At 70.1% G+C, this 15,108-nt stretch overlaps 1 protein-coding gene across 3 annotated transcripts; it reads right to left on the bottom strand.

The window, feature by feature from the left end:
* Positions 1-2,706: 2,706 nt before the first annotated feature.
* TRABD (TraB domain containing) lies at positions 2,707-11,218 on the bottom strand. 3 transcript variants are annotated; one of them, XM_054570438.1, is made up of 10 exons: positions 11,152-11,218; positions 6,549-6,615; positions 6,165-6,297; positions 5,714-5,880; positions 5,328-5,468; positions 4,773-4,883; positions 4,542-4,681; positions 4,142-4,314; positions 3,949-4,060; positions 2,707-3,816 (listed from the first exon to the last, which is right to left on the bottom strand). In XM_054570438.1, the coding sequence occupies exons 2-10, from the start codon at positions 6,579-6,581 to the stop codon at positions 3,639-3,641; spliced, it is 1,188 nt and encodes a 395-aa protein (XP_054426413.1). In that variant the 5' UTR covers positions 6,582-6,615; positions 11,152-11,218; the 3' UTR covers positions 2,707-3,638. The 3 variants fall into 3 exon arrangements, with proteins under 3 accessions (XP_054426413.1, XP_054426411.1, XP_054426412.1); XM_054570436.1 differs by lacking the exon at positions 11,152-11,218 and adding an exon at positions 10,166-10,238; XM_054570437.1 differs by lacking the exon at positions 11,152-11,218 and adding an exon at positions 10,166-10,238 and having other exon boundaries at positions 6,219-6,297.
* Between the last annotated feature and the right edge of the window lie 3,890 nt (positions 11,219-15,108).

Raw genomic sequence — 15,108 nt, 5'->3', positions numbered from 1 at the left:
GCTGGGCCAGAGACCCCAGGCGCACTCACAGTCCCTCCTGCCTGGGTTCAACGCTTAACTCCAAGGAGCCGCCTCCGCGACCGCACTGTGGGCTACTGTGAACCAGCCCTGCCCCTGCCAGCTGTGGCCTCCGGGGACCGCTCACCATCTCAGGGTCTTCGTCCATGACGTGAACAAGGACACTACCTTCCGTGTGGGGTCGGGGGTCACCCGGGTGATGGGGACAGCGCGGGGATTGTCCCACGCTGGAACCCTCGCAGCCTGACAGCCCCCCGTGTCCCTGGCTGCCCGCCGCTCCCAGCCTCCTTCCTAGCTGCCTGGGGGGCGGGGCGACACCCGGGCCTGCGTCCCGGGCCCAGGTTCTCCTGACTCATCTCCTTCCCCTCCCCCCACCGCCCTTCCCCCACGCTGAGTCAGGGGGCAGGGGGCAGGGGGCTTAGAGGGCCAGGCCCTGGGCCCCTGCTGCCCTCTCCGAGCCCGCAGCTGGAGGGCCCTCTGGAGGGCGCGAGGGTTCTGGCAGCAGGTCTGCCTGGGCCTCCCAGTGTCTGGCCTCCTGGATTCCCCAGGCTTGTCCTTTGCAGGCAGGTGCTGCACAGCACAGGGCCTGGCCAGGCCAGTCTGGAGCTGCCTGGGCCCCGCTCCTGTCCCGACCCACAAAAGGCACGGAGACAACCAGACTTGGACTTTGGGCAGGGTACGCTGCTGGCGCGGCCCAGGCCACGCTGCCCACGGCGGCGCGCAGTGCCTGCGTCTGGCTCCCCACACCCCGGGCGCTCCGCTGGGCCGCGGCCACTGCACCACCAGCAGTCCCACAGTGAGGGCAGCGGCCAGGTCCTCCCCGCCCCCCCGCACCCGGCATTCCGGGTGGGACCAACACTGTGGACAAGGACCCGCGGCGCCTGGCAACACCCCGGTGCCCACAAGCAGCACCGCCCGCCTGCCCCCCCGCCGCCCGCGCTGTCTGTGCCCCTGCCAGCCCCACTTGAAGTCCAGAGGCCTCTCCCGGCCCCGGTCCCTGCTCCGAGCCGCCGCCCGACAGCTGTGCGCGTGTCACGGAGCCCGGGTCTCGTCGGCTGTGCCTTCAGGACCGCCGGCCGGCTGGGCCCCCGTCTGTCCGAGAGGGGCGTCCACGCTCCCTGAAGCACTTTGAATTCCTTTGAGAAAATGAAACCTTGCTGTTTCTCTGCTTCCCAGGGGAACACAAACTTGCATTGTAATATATTCAAATGCTCAGAAATGGGGTGAAGATGCGCGACCACCCGCAGTCGATTGTGGTACTTTACACCGCCCTACACGGCTCCCTTGCTTCACTTAGCGTTGTATCCTGGGCGTCTGTCTTTTGTATCCCGAGACGTGGGTGGGTGGGTCTCTCCCAGCCTTTCCTGACCATGAATAGGGCCCGGCGAACGTCTGTGCCCAGGCGTGAGGTCGGAGGGGGGACCCCAGAAGGCGAGTTGCTGGGCCCGGCCCTTCCCTGACAGCCTGGGAGAGGGGCCCCTCCTGCCTTCACAAATGATATCCACACAGCGCCACAGGCTGCTCACCTGGAAGGGGCGCTGGCTCCTCCTGGCTGGACAGTGGACACCCTGACGGGAGCCCCGTGGTCCACCCCGATCCCGAGAGCGGTTCCCCCTGGCGGCGGATGTGGGCCGGGAGGGGCCAGGGCTTGCCAGGGAAGGGGCAGTGCTCTTCGGGTGACTGGACCAGAGCCCCACAGGCAGCGGCGATAACCCAGCAGCCGATGTGACCTCGCCCCTTGGCTCAGGACACCTGCCTCAGGTACCGTTTCTGTTGGAAGAGGCGGTCCCTTGGGGCCCACATGTTCACTGGCCCCCGGCCAGACCCCCAGCCAGTCCCACTGCCACCGGATGCCCCCTGGGCCCTGCGCGTCCAGCATGGACCTTGTCTGCTGCGCCTGGAGGGTCGGCCTCGGCCGCCCTGCCTGGCGGTGGCCTGGGTGCTGCCCCAGCCCCTCCTCCCACAGGACTGGAGCAGGACCTTGTCCTTGCTATCCTTCCCCCAGGGGGGTCCTCATGGGAACTTAGAGGCATGCAGGGTGCAGACCTGTGGAGGCTGGGTCAGAGGTTGCCCAGCACGCACTGGACCTCAGGGTTCCAGCCGCACCACCTGGACCTATGGAGAGAAGACCCCGGCTTGGGAGCCTTGAGACCCCCAGCCCACCTTGGGTTGGAGACCCACTGGCCTGCCCACTCTCCCTGGACTTAGGCGCTGCCCCAGAGGCGCACAGTAAGACCCAGCCTGGGCGAGCAGCCATGCTTCTTGGGGAAGAGCCCCCCGCCAACCCCACCAGCCACGCTCCCTCCGCACCTGCCCGCAGGCGCCCAAGCCACACTCTGTGCTCACCCCGGTCTTTCTAGGCTCATCGAGCAGCTGAGCCCCTTGAGCCTTTTGTCCAAGGCACTGGGCTCAGCCCAGCCCCCGCCCTCCCACATGCCAGGGCAGGCAAGGACCAGGGCATGAGTGTCCCCTGGGCCGGCCCCCTCGCTGGCCTGGGGTCCACGCTTGGGAGGGGCTGGTGCCAGGGGCTGTGTCCTGCGGTGGCCGCAGAACGTCCTCACAAACTCAAGGCGGTGCCCCCGCGTCCTGCCGCCCGGCCCCCGTGGGCACCCCTCCCCGGTCGCGCCAGTCCCCTCTTCACACATTTCACGTAACAGAGGCGTCAAAAATTAGCTTTTATTTCAGTTTCTGAGGAACACGCACCCACGCGCAAGCGACAGGAAGGGCGCAGGGCCGCAGGAGGCTCCCCGGCCTGCACATGGCTGTGGGCTTTGCCGGGTTTGGTTGGACACCGAGTCACCACAACCGGCCCAGCGGGCTGCGCGACCAGGACCCACGGACCACACGCACCCCCGAGGGGCAAGCGCCGTGTCGGGGAGCCCCGCCCGAGGCACAGGAAGCAGGCTCGGCCCCCCAGCGGGGCAGGCTCCTGCTCCTGGGGCCCTCGGGCTGGGGGCGGGTGCGGGCCAGCGGACGGGCTGTGTCCCGGCCCCCCGTCCAAGGCTGCCCCGGCCTCGCCCGCCCTCTCAGGGCTGCGACCCTCTGTCCAAACCAGGTTTAAGGCTCTATTTCCTGACATCTGCTTCAGTTTTTTTTAAGTTAAAATTTCCTGAGTAAAAAATTTCAGAAATTTAAAAAAGCCCAAAACACACCACCTCCGCAGGCAGAGCGGTGCTGGGTGCGGCCAGGGCCACCGAGCTGGGCCACGCTGCTCTCCTGGGGGACACGCCAGGAGCCACGCCAGGGCTGCAGGCGCGGTGCTCCTCAGCATGCGGCAGGACCGCCGCCCCCGCTGCTGCCGCAGGCACCCAGCTCAAAGGCACAGTGAGGGAGGGGCCGGCCGGCGGTGACCCACCACATCCCGCCACCTGGCGGCCGAGGGGGCAGCGCGCACCTCAGCCCCTCCGACCCTTGCCTGATGCCCATAAACCCCATGAACGGCCCCTGGGTGGGGGCGTCTGGGAAGCCTGAGCTCAGAGCAGTTAAATAATTCTTTATTTGGGTGGGTGGGGAGGCAGGCGAGGCTGCGCCCAGATCCCTGGGGGGTGGCACCCAGGAGCTGCCCTTCCGCAGGGGCCCCCAGGCCCCCTCCCCCGGACGCGCAGCTCCCTGGGTCCTTCCTATTTGCTCAGCCGGGCTGAGGGCGCCCTCTGCAGGCAGCACTGGGCGGCGGGCAGGGACAGGACCAGGCTGGCGGTGCGGCGCCCCATCCAGTACAGACCATAGCCCAGCAGCCCCAGGAAGGCGACTTTCACGGCCAGCCGGGACACTCTGCCGGAGACGGACGGCGGCGGCACGCTGCGGGGGGGCGGCAGGCTGGGCGCGGTCCCGGGGGCCGGCACCCCGGCCGCGGCCAGGCACTGCCGCGCGCCCCCGCCGGCCTCCAACCCCGGCCCCGGGTGGTGCTTGGGGAGGGTGGGCAGCACTCACGTCATGATCTCGTGGATGTTGAGGTCGGTGGTCCAGTTCTTCTCGATGCCGGGGACGTGGCCCATGCCCACGACGCCGACCACCACGGAGGGGACGCACTTCCGGGGCTCAGCTGTGGAGGGAGCAGCGCGTCAGCACCCGCGCGTCGGCGACAGGCTCCTGGGGGCCCCGCCGGGCTGGCCGTCGCCGTCACCGTCAGAGGAGCGCGGCAGCTCGAGGCGCCGGGCGGCCCGCCGCAGCATGTAGGTCAGGTAGACGTCGCGCTCGGACACGATGGTGCGGTGCAGGTCCGGGAACTCGCCGATCATCTCTGCCATCATCTGCTCCAGCAGGTCCTTCTGCTTGCAGCGCTCCACGTCGTCCTTGCTGGGGGCGGAGGGCGAGCTGCCAGCCCGTGGGGACGGGGCCGGCGGGGGCTGCTGCTGCTCGCCCGGGGCAGGGACCTGGGCGCCCTCCGTTTGGGGTCGCCGAGGAGGGGAGCGTGGGGAAGGCCCCGATTGAGGCTCAGCCTGAGGACAAGAGGGACGGGCCCCGCGGCGGGTCTGGCCGCGTGTGGGCCGGAGCCGGTGGCCAGAGGGCTAAGGGAGCCCTACCTGATTGGGTCCGACAGGAAGCACAGGCCCCAGGCCAGCTTGGCCTTCTGCCAGAAGGAGAGCGCCGCGATGGCCCTCTTGAAGGTGACGGGGATGGGCCGGTCCCCCAGGTGGAACTTGCAGAAGGGCACCTTGCTGGCCTGGGGCAGAGGCGAGGGTTGGCTGGGGAAGCCGCCGGCCCCAGGCTGCCCCCGAGTCCCAAGCCCCCTCCCGGGGCAAGCCCAGGCCCACCTCCTTGAAGGCCTCCCTGAACTCGCCGCCGGGGGCCATGCCCAGCTGCTCGGTGATGTGGGCCGACACCTTCAGCAGCAGCATCTGCATCAGCCCAGACATGAGCCCGTTCTGCCGGGAGAGGGCCCGGGTCAGCCGGACGCCGGCCGGGGCTGGGCAGGGCCCACCGCCCACCGCGGACTCCCCGCGGCCCCTCCGGCCTGTGGAAACCTTCCCCGGGCAGGCCCGCTCGAGGGCGCCGTGGGGACTGCTGCCCGGCCTCCGCCAGGGAGCCCTCTGCCCACAGTCAGGGCAGTGGGCTTGGGCTCTGCGCTTCGGACCCCCGTGCGGGAGACACACCGGCACCACCGCCACCCCCAGTGACCTGGGCCCTCGCGTTGCCCGTGGCGTCCTCCTTTGGCTGAAACCCGGGGGGGTGGGGTGGGAGCCTCCCCGTGCCCACCGGCCGAGGTGAGGGCTGAGCCACGGGCAGAGCGCAGAGCGGAGGCCAGGCGCACCCGGGGCCTCGGGCTCACAGGCCGGCAGCGCGGGGAGCGCGGCCCGCGCCCCGCGCACCTGCCGCACGGCCTGCTGCAGCTTCTCCAGGCTGATCTCCTTGGCTTCCCGCAGCAGGGTGCGCTCGTCCATCTTCAGCATGGACACGCGGTACTGGCACAGCTCCACCACCACCACGTCGGGCTGCACCGCGCGGATCGTCTGCAAAGGCACGCCGTCACCCCGGGCCCCGCGGCCCACGGGGCAGGGCCCCCCGGCGGCCCCCGTGGGGCTGAGACTGTGGCCACAACTCAGCTCTTTAAGCAACCAAACGGAGAAAGTTCCGGAACAGGCTTGCCTGTCCTGGAAGAAAGAGCGCACGGGGCGGCCGGGCTGGGGACGCGGACGCGGAGGCTGGTGTCGGGGGGGCACGGCCCTGCCTGGGCTCAGACCGTGACAGCTGTCACCTTCACAACGTCCTTCTTGCTGTCGTCGCTGAAGTGGGCCGTGCCCACCACGTACACCCGGCTGCCATCCTCAGCCACCAGCTCTGTCACCGTGCGCGGCAGGTTGGGCCGCTCTCGCCGCCTCTTCAGCTTCATCTCCAGAAGCAGGTTGAACGCGTCCACGTCGGCTGCAAGGACACAAGGCCCAGCTTGGGCCGCGCTGCACTGTGGAGCCCAGATGCGCATGGGGTGGCGGGGGAGGCGGACACCAGCCAAAGCGGGTGCCCCGGGGCCTCAACGCACTGCTGTGCGCGCTCACAGCCCCCAGCCATGCCCACCGCCGCCCGCCGCCCGGACCCCTCCCTCAGGGCGCCCAGGACAGCCGTCCTCGGGGGTGCGGCCCCAGCCCAGCTGCCCCACTGTGCGCAGCCCCTCCCAAAGCCCTGGGGCGGCCGGGCCCGTCACCACCAACTTGGGAGCTGTCCACCCCTGCTGCCCAGCACTGAGTGTTCCTGGGGACACAAACACAGGCTCTGGGGGTCTCCGGGAAGCACCCTGGGCACCGCCTCCGAGGCTCCTGAGGACACAGCGGGCTCCGTGCCGGCCTGCGGGGGAAGGGCTGCGTTGAGCGGCCGCCCGCCCCACGTGTGGGCTGCCCTGAGCCCCTGGCCCGCGAGCCACTCGCCCCCGGGCGGGAAGGCTCGGCGCGACAACCGCGTCGTCGGCGGCCCACCCGGGGGGCCGCATGCAGCTCTCCACACTCGGGGCAGCCGGAGCGGCCCAGGGCCACACCGAGGGACGTCCTCTGGGAGGTTGTTCAGGGAGCAGGCCCCCGACCCCCCGCCGGGCCTCTCACCTCCCGCGGTGGCTGCTCTTCCTCCTCCTCCATGGCTGCCCGGAGGCTCCGGCGCGACCAGCGAAGCCTGAGGAGACATGGGTGTGCGTCCTCAGCGGGGGCCGCAGCAGGCACGGGCTCGGCCGGTCATCTTCGAGGATGCCCGGATGGGCCTGCCGCGCCCTGCACCGACGCACCAGCCACCAGAGTCCCCAGGGCCAGATGTGGCAGGCGCGAGACTCCGCCACGAGCAGGCCAGCCCTGCCGCCAGCTCCCACTCCCCCAACAGAGGAAGACGGCAGCCGGGCTCCTTTCTGACTCTGGGTCAAAACCCAAGTCCCAGAAGTCCCTGTGAGGAGAGAAGCAAGTGGGAGGAGGGAGTCTGCCGATCGCGCCAGTGCTGGGCCCTGGGGCTGTCCCGGGGCCTGCGGACAGAGCCAAGGCTGCCGTCCACACCGAGCGCAGTGACACAATGCCACGTGGTCAGCCGCACGCACCCAGACGCCAGCACCGACGCTGGAGGCGGGCGGCGGCGGGGGGGCGGGGATACTGCGCTGCCCGGAGCCCAGGGAAGGAGACGCGCGCATGGAGAGGCCCGGCCACCGTGGCGAGGCCCAGGTGGTGTGCCAGCCCCGACGCTGCCCCTCGCGATGGAGCCAGGCGCTCAGGAGCTGCCGGTGGGGCGGGGCGTGTGCCAGGGTGCAGCCCCCTGGACGCTGGCCCTTCCCACGCGGTCCCTGGAGAGAGGGCGGAGGAGCGGCACGTGCCTTTGGCCGTGAGGCTGTCACACTGCCTCCCCCCCAGGCTGCTGAGAGCCCCACCAGCACCTGCCGGAGCCAAGGCCCTGCCCCGCCAGGGTGGGCGGCCGGCACGCAGACGCACGAGGGGCCGAGCAGAACCGCGAGCCGCCCGCAGAAGCCGGGCCGCTGACTGGACTGTCAGAGAAGGCGCTTGGCTGTCCTTGCGATGTGCTGTCGTGGTTTGGTCCGGAGCCTGTCAGACATGACCTCACGAACTGACCACTGGGGCGCGCTCCAGCAGCAGCCGCTGGGGACGCGCAGGACGGAAATGCCCAGGGCTCTCTGCAGGGTCACTGTTGCCTAACTTTTCAAAACCTTCACAGTTATGAGGAAAAACAACTAACAGAGTAAGCGCAACACGACGTCAGCCTCTGTCCCCGAGCCTCACGGCTGCTCGGAGCTTCCGTCTGCTCGCCCGCAGTGGCAGGAGCCGCCTGGGGAGGCAGCGCTGAGCAGGGGCAGGGCTGCCTCCTGATGCACCTGCCGGTCTGCGGTTCAGGCTCCCAGGGGCCTGCGCCGATCAGGGTGGGGGCAGTCTGTCCCGAGGACAAAGAACGGTCAGGAAGAGGACCCGGCTTAGGGGCCGAAGGGAGCTCGGGGCCCTGGAAGGCAGGGCGGCCAGCACAGAGGGTGGCAGTCCGGGAACCGTCGCGCCCGAGCCCGCCTGGCCGCCTGTCAGGTGTCCCCGCCCAGGAAGCAGCAGCAGCACCAGCACCTGGTGGGCAGCAGCAGCTCACCTGGGCCTCGCCCCCGGCTCCCGGCCCCCGCCTCCCCGCCCCGCGCTCCTCCCATGTCACAGGGCAGGGCTTTCTCCACACAAGGCGCCACCGGAACAGAAGCAGGAAGCCGGGCCTGAGCAGGAGGGGGCCCCCCCCAAAGACCGCAGCGGGGGCTTCCCCTTGGGCTCCGGGGTCGGCCAAAGGCGCAGCTGGGCCGGACTATCCTCACTCTGCTGTTCACAGGGAGCCGACGGTTCTGACTTCCGAGCAGCGGGGGCTGCCAAGGACTGACACAGCCTCGGAGCGTGCAGGGCGGACGGCCACCGCACGGGAGGCCACATGCCGCCTCGGCCTCCTCGCCCGGCCTTCGGTAGCCGCAGGGCCGGCCTGTGCCCTCGCCCTCCCTCGAAGCCCACGGGGCCTGGAGGGCCAGCCTGGCCGGCGGCTGCACTAGGACCCAGGTCCCCGTCAGCCCCCAGGGCTGCTCCCCCGAGGCGGGCTCCGCACGGGGGCCCCTGAGCCCGATCCCAAGAAGCATCTCCCTCTGACACCAGCTCGTCTGCACGCACCATCCGAGCCCCCGTCCGATTCCCTCGCCCTCGGCGGGGTCCTGGCGACACCCACCCAGGATGTGACTTAGGTGGGTTCTCGCCCCGCCCACCGCCATCTCCCGCACTCGCCGCCAGCGGCCAGCGAGCATCTGCGTCCTTCCGTTTCCTGCCATGAAACCTCTGGACTGACAGGCCCCACCAGGCTCCTTACACCGCTGCTCGGGGCAGTGACCAGCAGACCCTGGCTGAGACCCTCAAGGGGGCATCCACGCGCCCCTCCCAGATCCAGGCTCCAGCGCCAGGCCCCCACCTGCAGCTGAGCCCCAGGCTGCCCGCGGGGCCCCATGGGCAGCAGGACGCCTCCCCAGACCCCGGTCCTTGCTCCTGCCCACAGAGCATGGCCAGGTGGGCAAGCGCTGGGCCCAACTGTCAGAAGGGGGCCCTGCGCAAGGCTGCAGGCAGGCAGGCCGCGTCTGGCAAACAGGCCAGCTGGTTTGCCCGCAACCAGGCTGTGGGCGCCGGCCAGGTCTCCGCGTAGCCTCCCAGCGCTGTGAGGCCTTGGGCAGGACGCTTGTGTTCGCTGGGACTCAGGTCCTGTCCCCAGGGCCCAGGAGCCTCGAGAGGCCACCCAGCCGTCCACCGGTCCACACGCGGGGGCCTCTCCAGGCGGCTAAACGCATGCCACAGTCTGTCGCCATGTTGGCCCAGCAGCGCGGGACACCTCTGGGCGCCCCTCCGCTGGGGCGCGCCCTGCAGGCAGGGCAAGCACCAGATCGGCAGCTTCCCAGGCCGCTCCTCGTCTGCGGAGGGAAAGCATCGAGCCCAGTTTTGGAAACTCTTAACTCTCCACACAGACAGACAGCAGAAGAATCCCTCACGTGCTTCTGGGAAAACAAGCTCCAAATCCGCAGGAATTCCCGACAGCCCGAGAGGACCTGTCTCGTCAAGTGCGCAGCGGAAGGCGCTGACTCGAACGGCAGGAAGAGCCCCACTCCCATTAGGGGCCCATCGGGGTGCGGAGCCCTGGGATGCAGCCTGAGGACAGCAGGAAGTTCACGGTGGGACCGGCAGGCCACAGGTTCCCGCCTGTCCGGCCCGGGCAGCTGTCCCTGTCTGGGGTCCCTGGTGCCAGACGGACTGAATTCCATCTCCCCATGTTCTCGTGTCGAAGCCCTGCCCCCCGCCCCCGTCGCCCCTGTGATGGTGTGAGGAGGTGGGGCCCCTGGAAGGTGGCTGGGTGCAGATAAGGTCAGGAGCGGGGGCGCCCACGATGGGATCGGTGCCCACGAGGGAAGACCCCAGTGAGCCAGCCACGTGAGGACACAGCGGGAAGGCAGACAGCCGTCTGCGGCCAGGAAAAGGGTCCTCCCCAGTCACTACAGCAGCCGGCACTGGGTCCTGGACTCCCAGCCTCCGGAACTGCGAGCCGCCAGCTGGGGAACTTCACTGTGGCCCCAGGACGACCGAGACACCTGGGCTCGCCCCCTCACCCCGAAACTGCCTTCCGGACACCAGCCTGGTTCCCCGGTGCTGGCCAAGAACCGAGTGCCGTTTCTTGAAAAACTCACCTCCGAATCAACTCTCTGGGCCCACTCATAAAGCTGAGGGTCCCAGACTGGACCGACCAGCAGAAAAGTGACTGGCTGGGTGGCGGCAAGGTGTGGCCCAAAGCCCTGCCCTCTGCCACCCGTGCCGCCCCCACCCCCCGAACCTGGGCTCCCTTGGCCACTGGAGAAGCCCGGAGCCTGGCAGGACCTGCTTCAGGGAGGTGTGGCAAACTTTGGGATCACTGGCGAGGACGCATGCCAACTCGAGTCTGAGCTGGAGGCCCCAGTGGTTTCTTGTCCAGCACACATGGCCGACCCTCCCGGAACCTGCCCAAGGCGGGTGCCCACACTACCACTGCAGGCGCTGGGGAGCCCGGCCCGGCCCTCCCCTGGTAGTTCTGCCCAGCAGCCTCAGACACGCAGCACTGCGGCCATCCTGCAGGGCGGACGGGCGACCCCAGGTCAGGGCTCCCTGCCAGTCACATCGCAAGAGGGGGCAGCAGCCGCAAAAGCCACAGGGAGCCCCGGGGACCCCAGCGCCCGCGAGCGCAGTGAGCCCGCGGCCTGTCTCTCCGAGAGGATGCCCCCGGACCGACCCAGTCCCTAAAGAGCCTGTCCTGACCCCCCAAGTCAGCCGACGGCTTCCCCGCGAGTTCCCAGCGGCTGTGACGCGCGTTTGTCCAGGCAGCCCCGATCCCCTCTCCCGGGCCCGTTTCCACCAGGACGCAGACGCAAACTTTGTGGCACGTAAGTTACATCTCGGCAAGGCTGCTTCCCAGAAACGAGGTGCGACCAGACGGTCACCAGGTCCTCGGGCTCCCCCGCCATATGGCAGCACCGCGGCGCTCCGCCTGCGCTCGAGGCCGCCGCCGGGACCGGCCGGGTCCGCGCGAGACGCCGTCCCCGCCGACCGCGGGCCCCGCCCCCTCCGCGGCTGCGCCTCCCGGGCCCCGGCGACCCCCGCCGCCGCACCCGCTCCATCCCCACTCCAGGCCCGCGCGGCGTACCGAGGCAGGTAGCGCTCCTCAGCCGGCCTCCATGCGGCTCGTCGCCCCACCGGACGGGGCGGGCCGGGGCCGCGGGGCGGGGCGGCCGGACAGGCCGCCGGCCGGGCCCGGAGCGCGCGGCATGCCGGGAAGCGCAGTTCCGCGCGCCGCCGGCTCACCCGGGCGGTGCACTTGCGGACTGCACTTCCCAGAGGGCGGCGCGCGAGCGCCCGAGGACTACAATTCCCAGCGGGCCGTGCGAGAGAAAACGCCGCTCCGCCTCGAAGACCCCGGTCCTAGGACACAGGCGTCAGCTGTGGTGACACGACTTCGAGTCCCCGGCCCGCCTCCTGAGCGGGAAGGCCTTGCGAGCCGCCCTTAAGTTCTCTGACGGGAGCTCCCATCTGTAAATGGGCATGAAGTTCGTACGGCGTCCACAGGGTGGCTTTGCGTCCAGTGGTGCAGAACGAACGGGACGACCCCGGGTGGGATGCAAAGAGCGGAAGGAGAACGAGGGCTCAGCAGCGCGCCCACGTGGGCGGGACTGGCCCTCGGGGTGCGCAGCTGGCGGTGCGGGGCGCCGGCGCTGCGCCCCGGCCTTCCCTCGGCGCTGTGGCTGGCGTCCCGGAACCGCAACCCTCAGAGGGGCCTCAGGACGGGCGCACCCGGCGGGCTGGAGCCCTCGGCCTGCTGCCAGCGGAGGATCCCTGGTCCTCCTCTCCCCCAGGGCCCGAGCTGGAGCGGCCACCCCATGACGCTGGACCCTTGTCCCCTTTGGGCTGAGCGGGTGGCGGCCAGCGGCCTCCGGGCGCAGCGGTGGGCGTGTGAGGGAAACGCCAGGTGTCCCTGGCCACCCTGTCGAGGGTCCCGAGGCCGCCCGCCCGGTCCCGCCCCTTCAGGTTACCCCGCTCCTCCTCGGTGGGTTGTCCGGGACACTGGGACCCGGCGCCCGGCGGGTGGTGGGTGAGGTCATGGCTTCCTGCGTGCCCACCGTCTGGACACTGTCCGGGGCCGGGCACCTCTGACGCGGCTCTGCGCCAGCCTTGGGCCAGGACTCTGGGCGCTGCAGGAAGCTGCTGCATCCTGCTGGGGCGCTGGCCAGTGCGAGGGTCTCTGTTTAGAAAAGAAAGGAGGACGGGGCCCTAAGACAAGCCACTCTGGGGCCACTGACACGACTGTCCCAGCAGGCTGTCCGCCCCTCAGCCCGGAGCCAGAAGACCACCTGCCAGGCCTGGGAGGGAGAGGACAGTCCAGCTCACCAACGGGCAGGGCTGGGCACTGGGCTTCCCTGCGAGTTCCAGGAAGGCAGCCCCAGGCGCCCCGGAGGATCGCAGGTTCCCACGTCTGAGTCTGCGGGTGGTCCCCTGTGCTCGGGCTGACGCAGGACGTGATCCCTCCAGGCCAGCAGGCTGGGCCGTCTGCCCAGCTGCCACCGCCTCCCTGGCCCAACTTCCTGGTGCCTGAGGGGCATGGCCGGCCTCAGGGCAGCCTCTGTTCTCCTGGGCCGCAGGCCTCTGGTCCCTGCTCTCTGTGCAGGCACAGGTCACTTCTGCCCTCCCAACCGCACTGGCTGCCTCCGCACAGAAGAGTGGCGTCTGCCAGGTGGTGTGCCCTGTGCCCTGGTCTGCTCGGGGCATCTGCGCAGGAGCAAGGTGCAGGCTCATCCGTGCTGGGTCGGGGTGGCAGGCAGACACCGGGCTGTGAGGTGGGCGGCAGGGCTTTCCCCAGCCTCTCTTCCGAGAGAGGGGCAGCAGCGCCCCCACTCTGCGGGGCTGGGACGGGGGAGCCGGAGGGCCTCAGAGGACGCTGGAGCGCATGCGTGCCCTCCTGCACGGACCGGGGGCCAGGCCCCCCTCCCCCACGCACTGGCAGGAGGACGTCGGCTGCTGCGGCACGCTGACTCGGCAACGGTCACCTCACACCAAGGGTGCTGCGCTCACCCTGAAGGGACGTGCCCCTTCTGGGCAGGCCTCGGCCCAGGGGCCTGGCAGAGGGATCCCGCGGCAAGGGCGCCCAAGCCCTGCCTGGACCCTCGTGCGTGTGAAGGCTCTGCAGCCGGCAGCCCTTGTGTACCTGCTGGCAGGGGCGTGGGGGGCGGACCCGCCACTGTGCGCGGGGTGCACACCCCTGCGCCCGCCCTGAGTGGGGCCACCAGGGTGGGCCGGATGTGCTGGAGTCTGAGAGGCGCCGGGGTGGTCTGCGGGGCCCAGCTGGCCTCCATGTGTGGAGCGGGGGATGGGGAGGGTCGAAGAGGCCCAGCTTCACCCCAGCCTCCGTCAGGGCCGGCAGGGGCCCCTGGCAAAGGCTGCTGCCCGAGGCCCGCGTGGCTCGGGCTCCCCGTTTGGGTCTCGAAGGCCCCCATCGCCTGGGATCAGGAGGGACGCTGCCAAGGCGACAGAGCTCATCCTGCCCTCGGGACTGGCCCGCCTGCTCCGTTCCTGGGGCACACAGGCTCCCTCCCCGTGGCGTATGGAGTGCCAGCCTGAGGGGCGGCCGGCCGCATGGCCTGGGGTGCCAGGCCAGGGACAGTGTCCTGGCTCACGTGAGGGTGACCACTTTCTGGGGACGGGCAGGCTCATCGCGCCTTTTAGTTTTCTGATGCTCTGGCACCCAGAAAAATGCTCACTGGAAGAAACTGCTCCTCCCAGGCGGGCCAGTTCCTAGAGACAGCAAACGTCTTCCAACGCAGGCCGGCCAGTCCGGAGCCCGCCCCGCCGTCCCTCTGCGGGGCTCCCACGGGGGCCACCCCACCCGCCCTTGCCACCTGGGGCCAGGTCCCCCCCCCACCAGGGGCAGCCGCTGTGCCCGGAGCCCCGCCGCCGTGCTCACACAGCCCGCCCTCAGCCTGCGGCCCTGCCCTGCCCCTCCCCGGGAAGCCACAGCGAAGGCCCTGTGCCCGCCGTCCCTGCTCCCTCTGCCTCCTGACCCACCCTGCCCCCCGTGTGGCGCCGTCTTGGCTGCCGCCTCCTGCTCTGGGCCTCACCACCCCTGAAAGACACTAACGCCCACGTTTCAAACACGCGATGGGATGCAGCCCCCGCCTGTGCCCCTGTAGGATCCGCCATCCAACTCCTGGGTCCGCCTGCCCCACTCAGGGCTGCTGGGGGAGGGTGTGGAGCGGCTTCGCGGCCAGGCAGGCAGGTCTGGGTGGCAGTGGCGCCCTCGGCAGAGCCCTCCCTGCGACTCGAGGCCTGCGCCTGTAGGCTCCCCGCCGCTGCCCTGGTGTCGGCCTGCTCGGAGTGCCCTTTCCGACGCTGAGGGTCACCTGCTGTGATCTGCAGGGCGTGTGGTTCCATGGAGCACCCACAGGGCCAGCTTTGTCCCCACCCAGGTCCTGGGCCCCTGTCCCGGACCCCTGTGCCTTTAGGAGCACCTCCAGGCTGCTTTAAGAGTGCCTCCACCCGGAAGCCTGTTTCACTAAGCGTACCCCAAGTCCCTGTCCCCACACATCTTACAGAGGGGACAGCGCCTGGGGGACACGTGTCGTCTTTGCTGAGCCTGTGAGCGCTGGAGGAGCCCCCGGATGCTCCGTGGCCCCAAGTGCACACGCCGGACGTGTCAACCAGGACTGACAGCCACGTGCTTCTGCCTTGCCGTGGGCCAGCAGCAGCACCCCCAGGGGCAGCCCGGAGGGCGGAGGGGCACCTCCCACAGCCTGTGATGGGTAAGGGACGGGTGTGTGGTTGGGAGAAGGGGCCCAGACCCAAGAGACCTCGGCCGCAGTGCACGCCCCCTGCAGGATGGACCATGCGGGACGCAGGCAGTATCAGAATAGTATTTATTGATATGCTCGGTGCTACCTTGTTAATACTGTCACATTGTCGCCACGGCTGAGGTAATAGGGACAGACCTGCGGGCTGGCCCTGGGCTCCCACGGAAGGGGGGGCGGGGCCAGGGCCGGGGGCTGCGGCCCCGGGGGGGGGGGGGACACGGTTATTGCGTTGGACTCCGTTCCTCGCTCCCACGTGTTCGCTCCCC

This window comes from Pteronotus mesoamericanus, unplaced genomic scaffold (genome assembly GCF_021234165.1).
Source record: "Pteronotus mesoamericanus isolate MK-2021 breed Mesoamerican mustached bat unplaced genomic scaffold, CSHL_Meso_final contig_204, whole genome shotgun sequence".
Lineage (NCBI taxonomy): Eukaryota > Metazoa > Chordata > Mammalia > Chiroptera > Mormoopidae > Pteronotus > Pteronotus mesoamericanus.
Note: the sequence above shows the minus strand (reverse complement) of the source record. Positions and strands in the feature narration are given on the sequence as shown.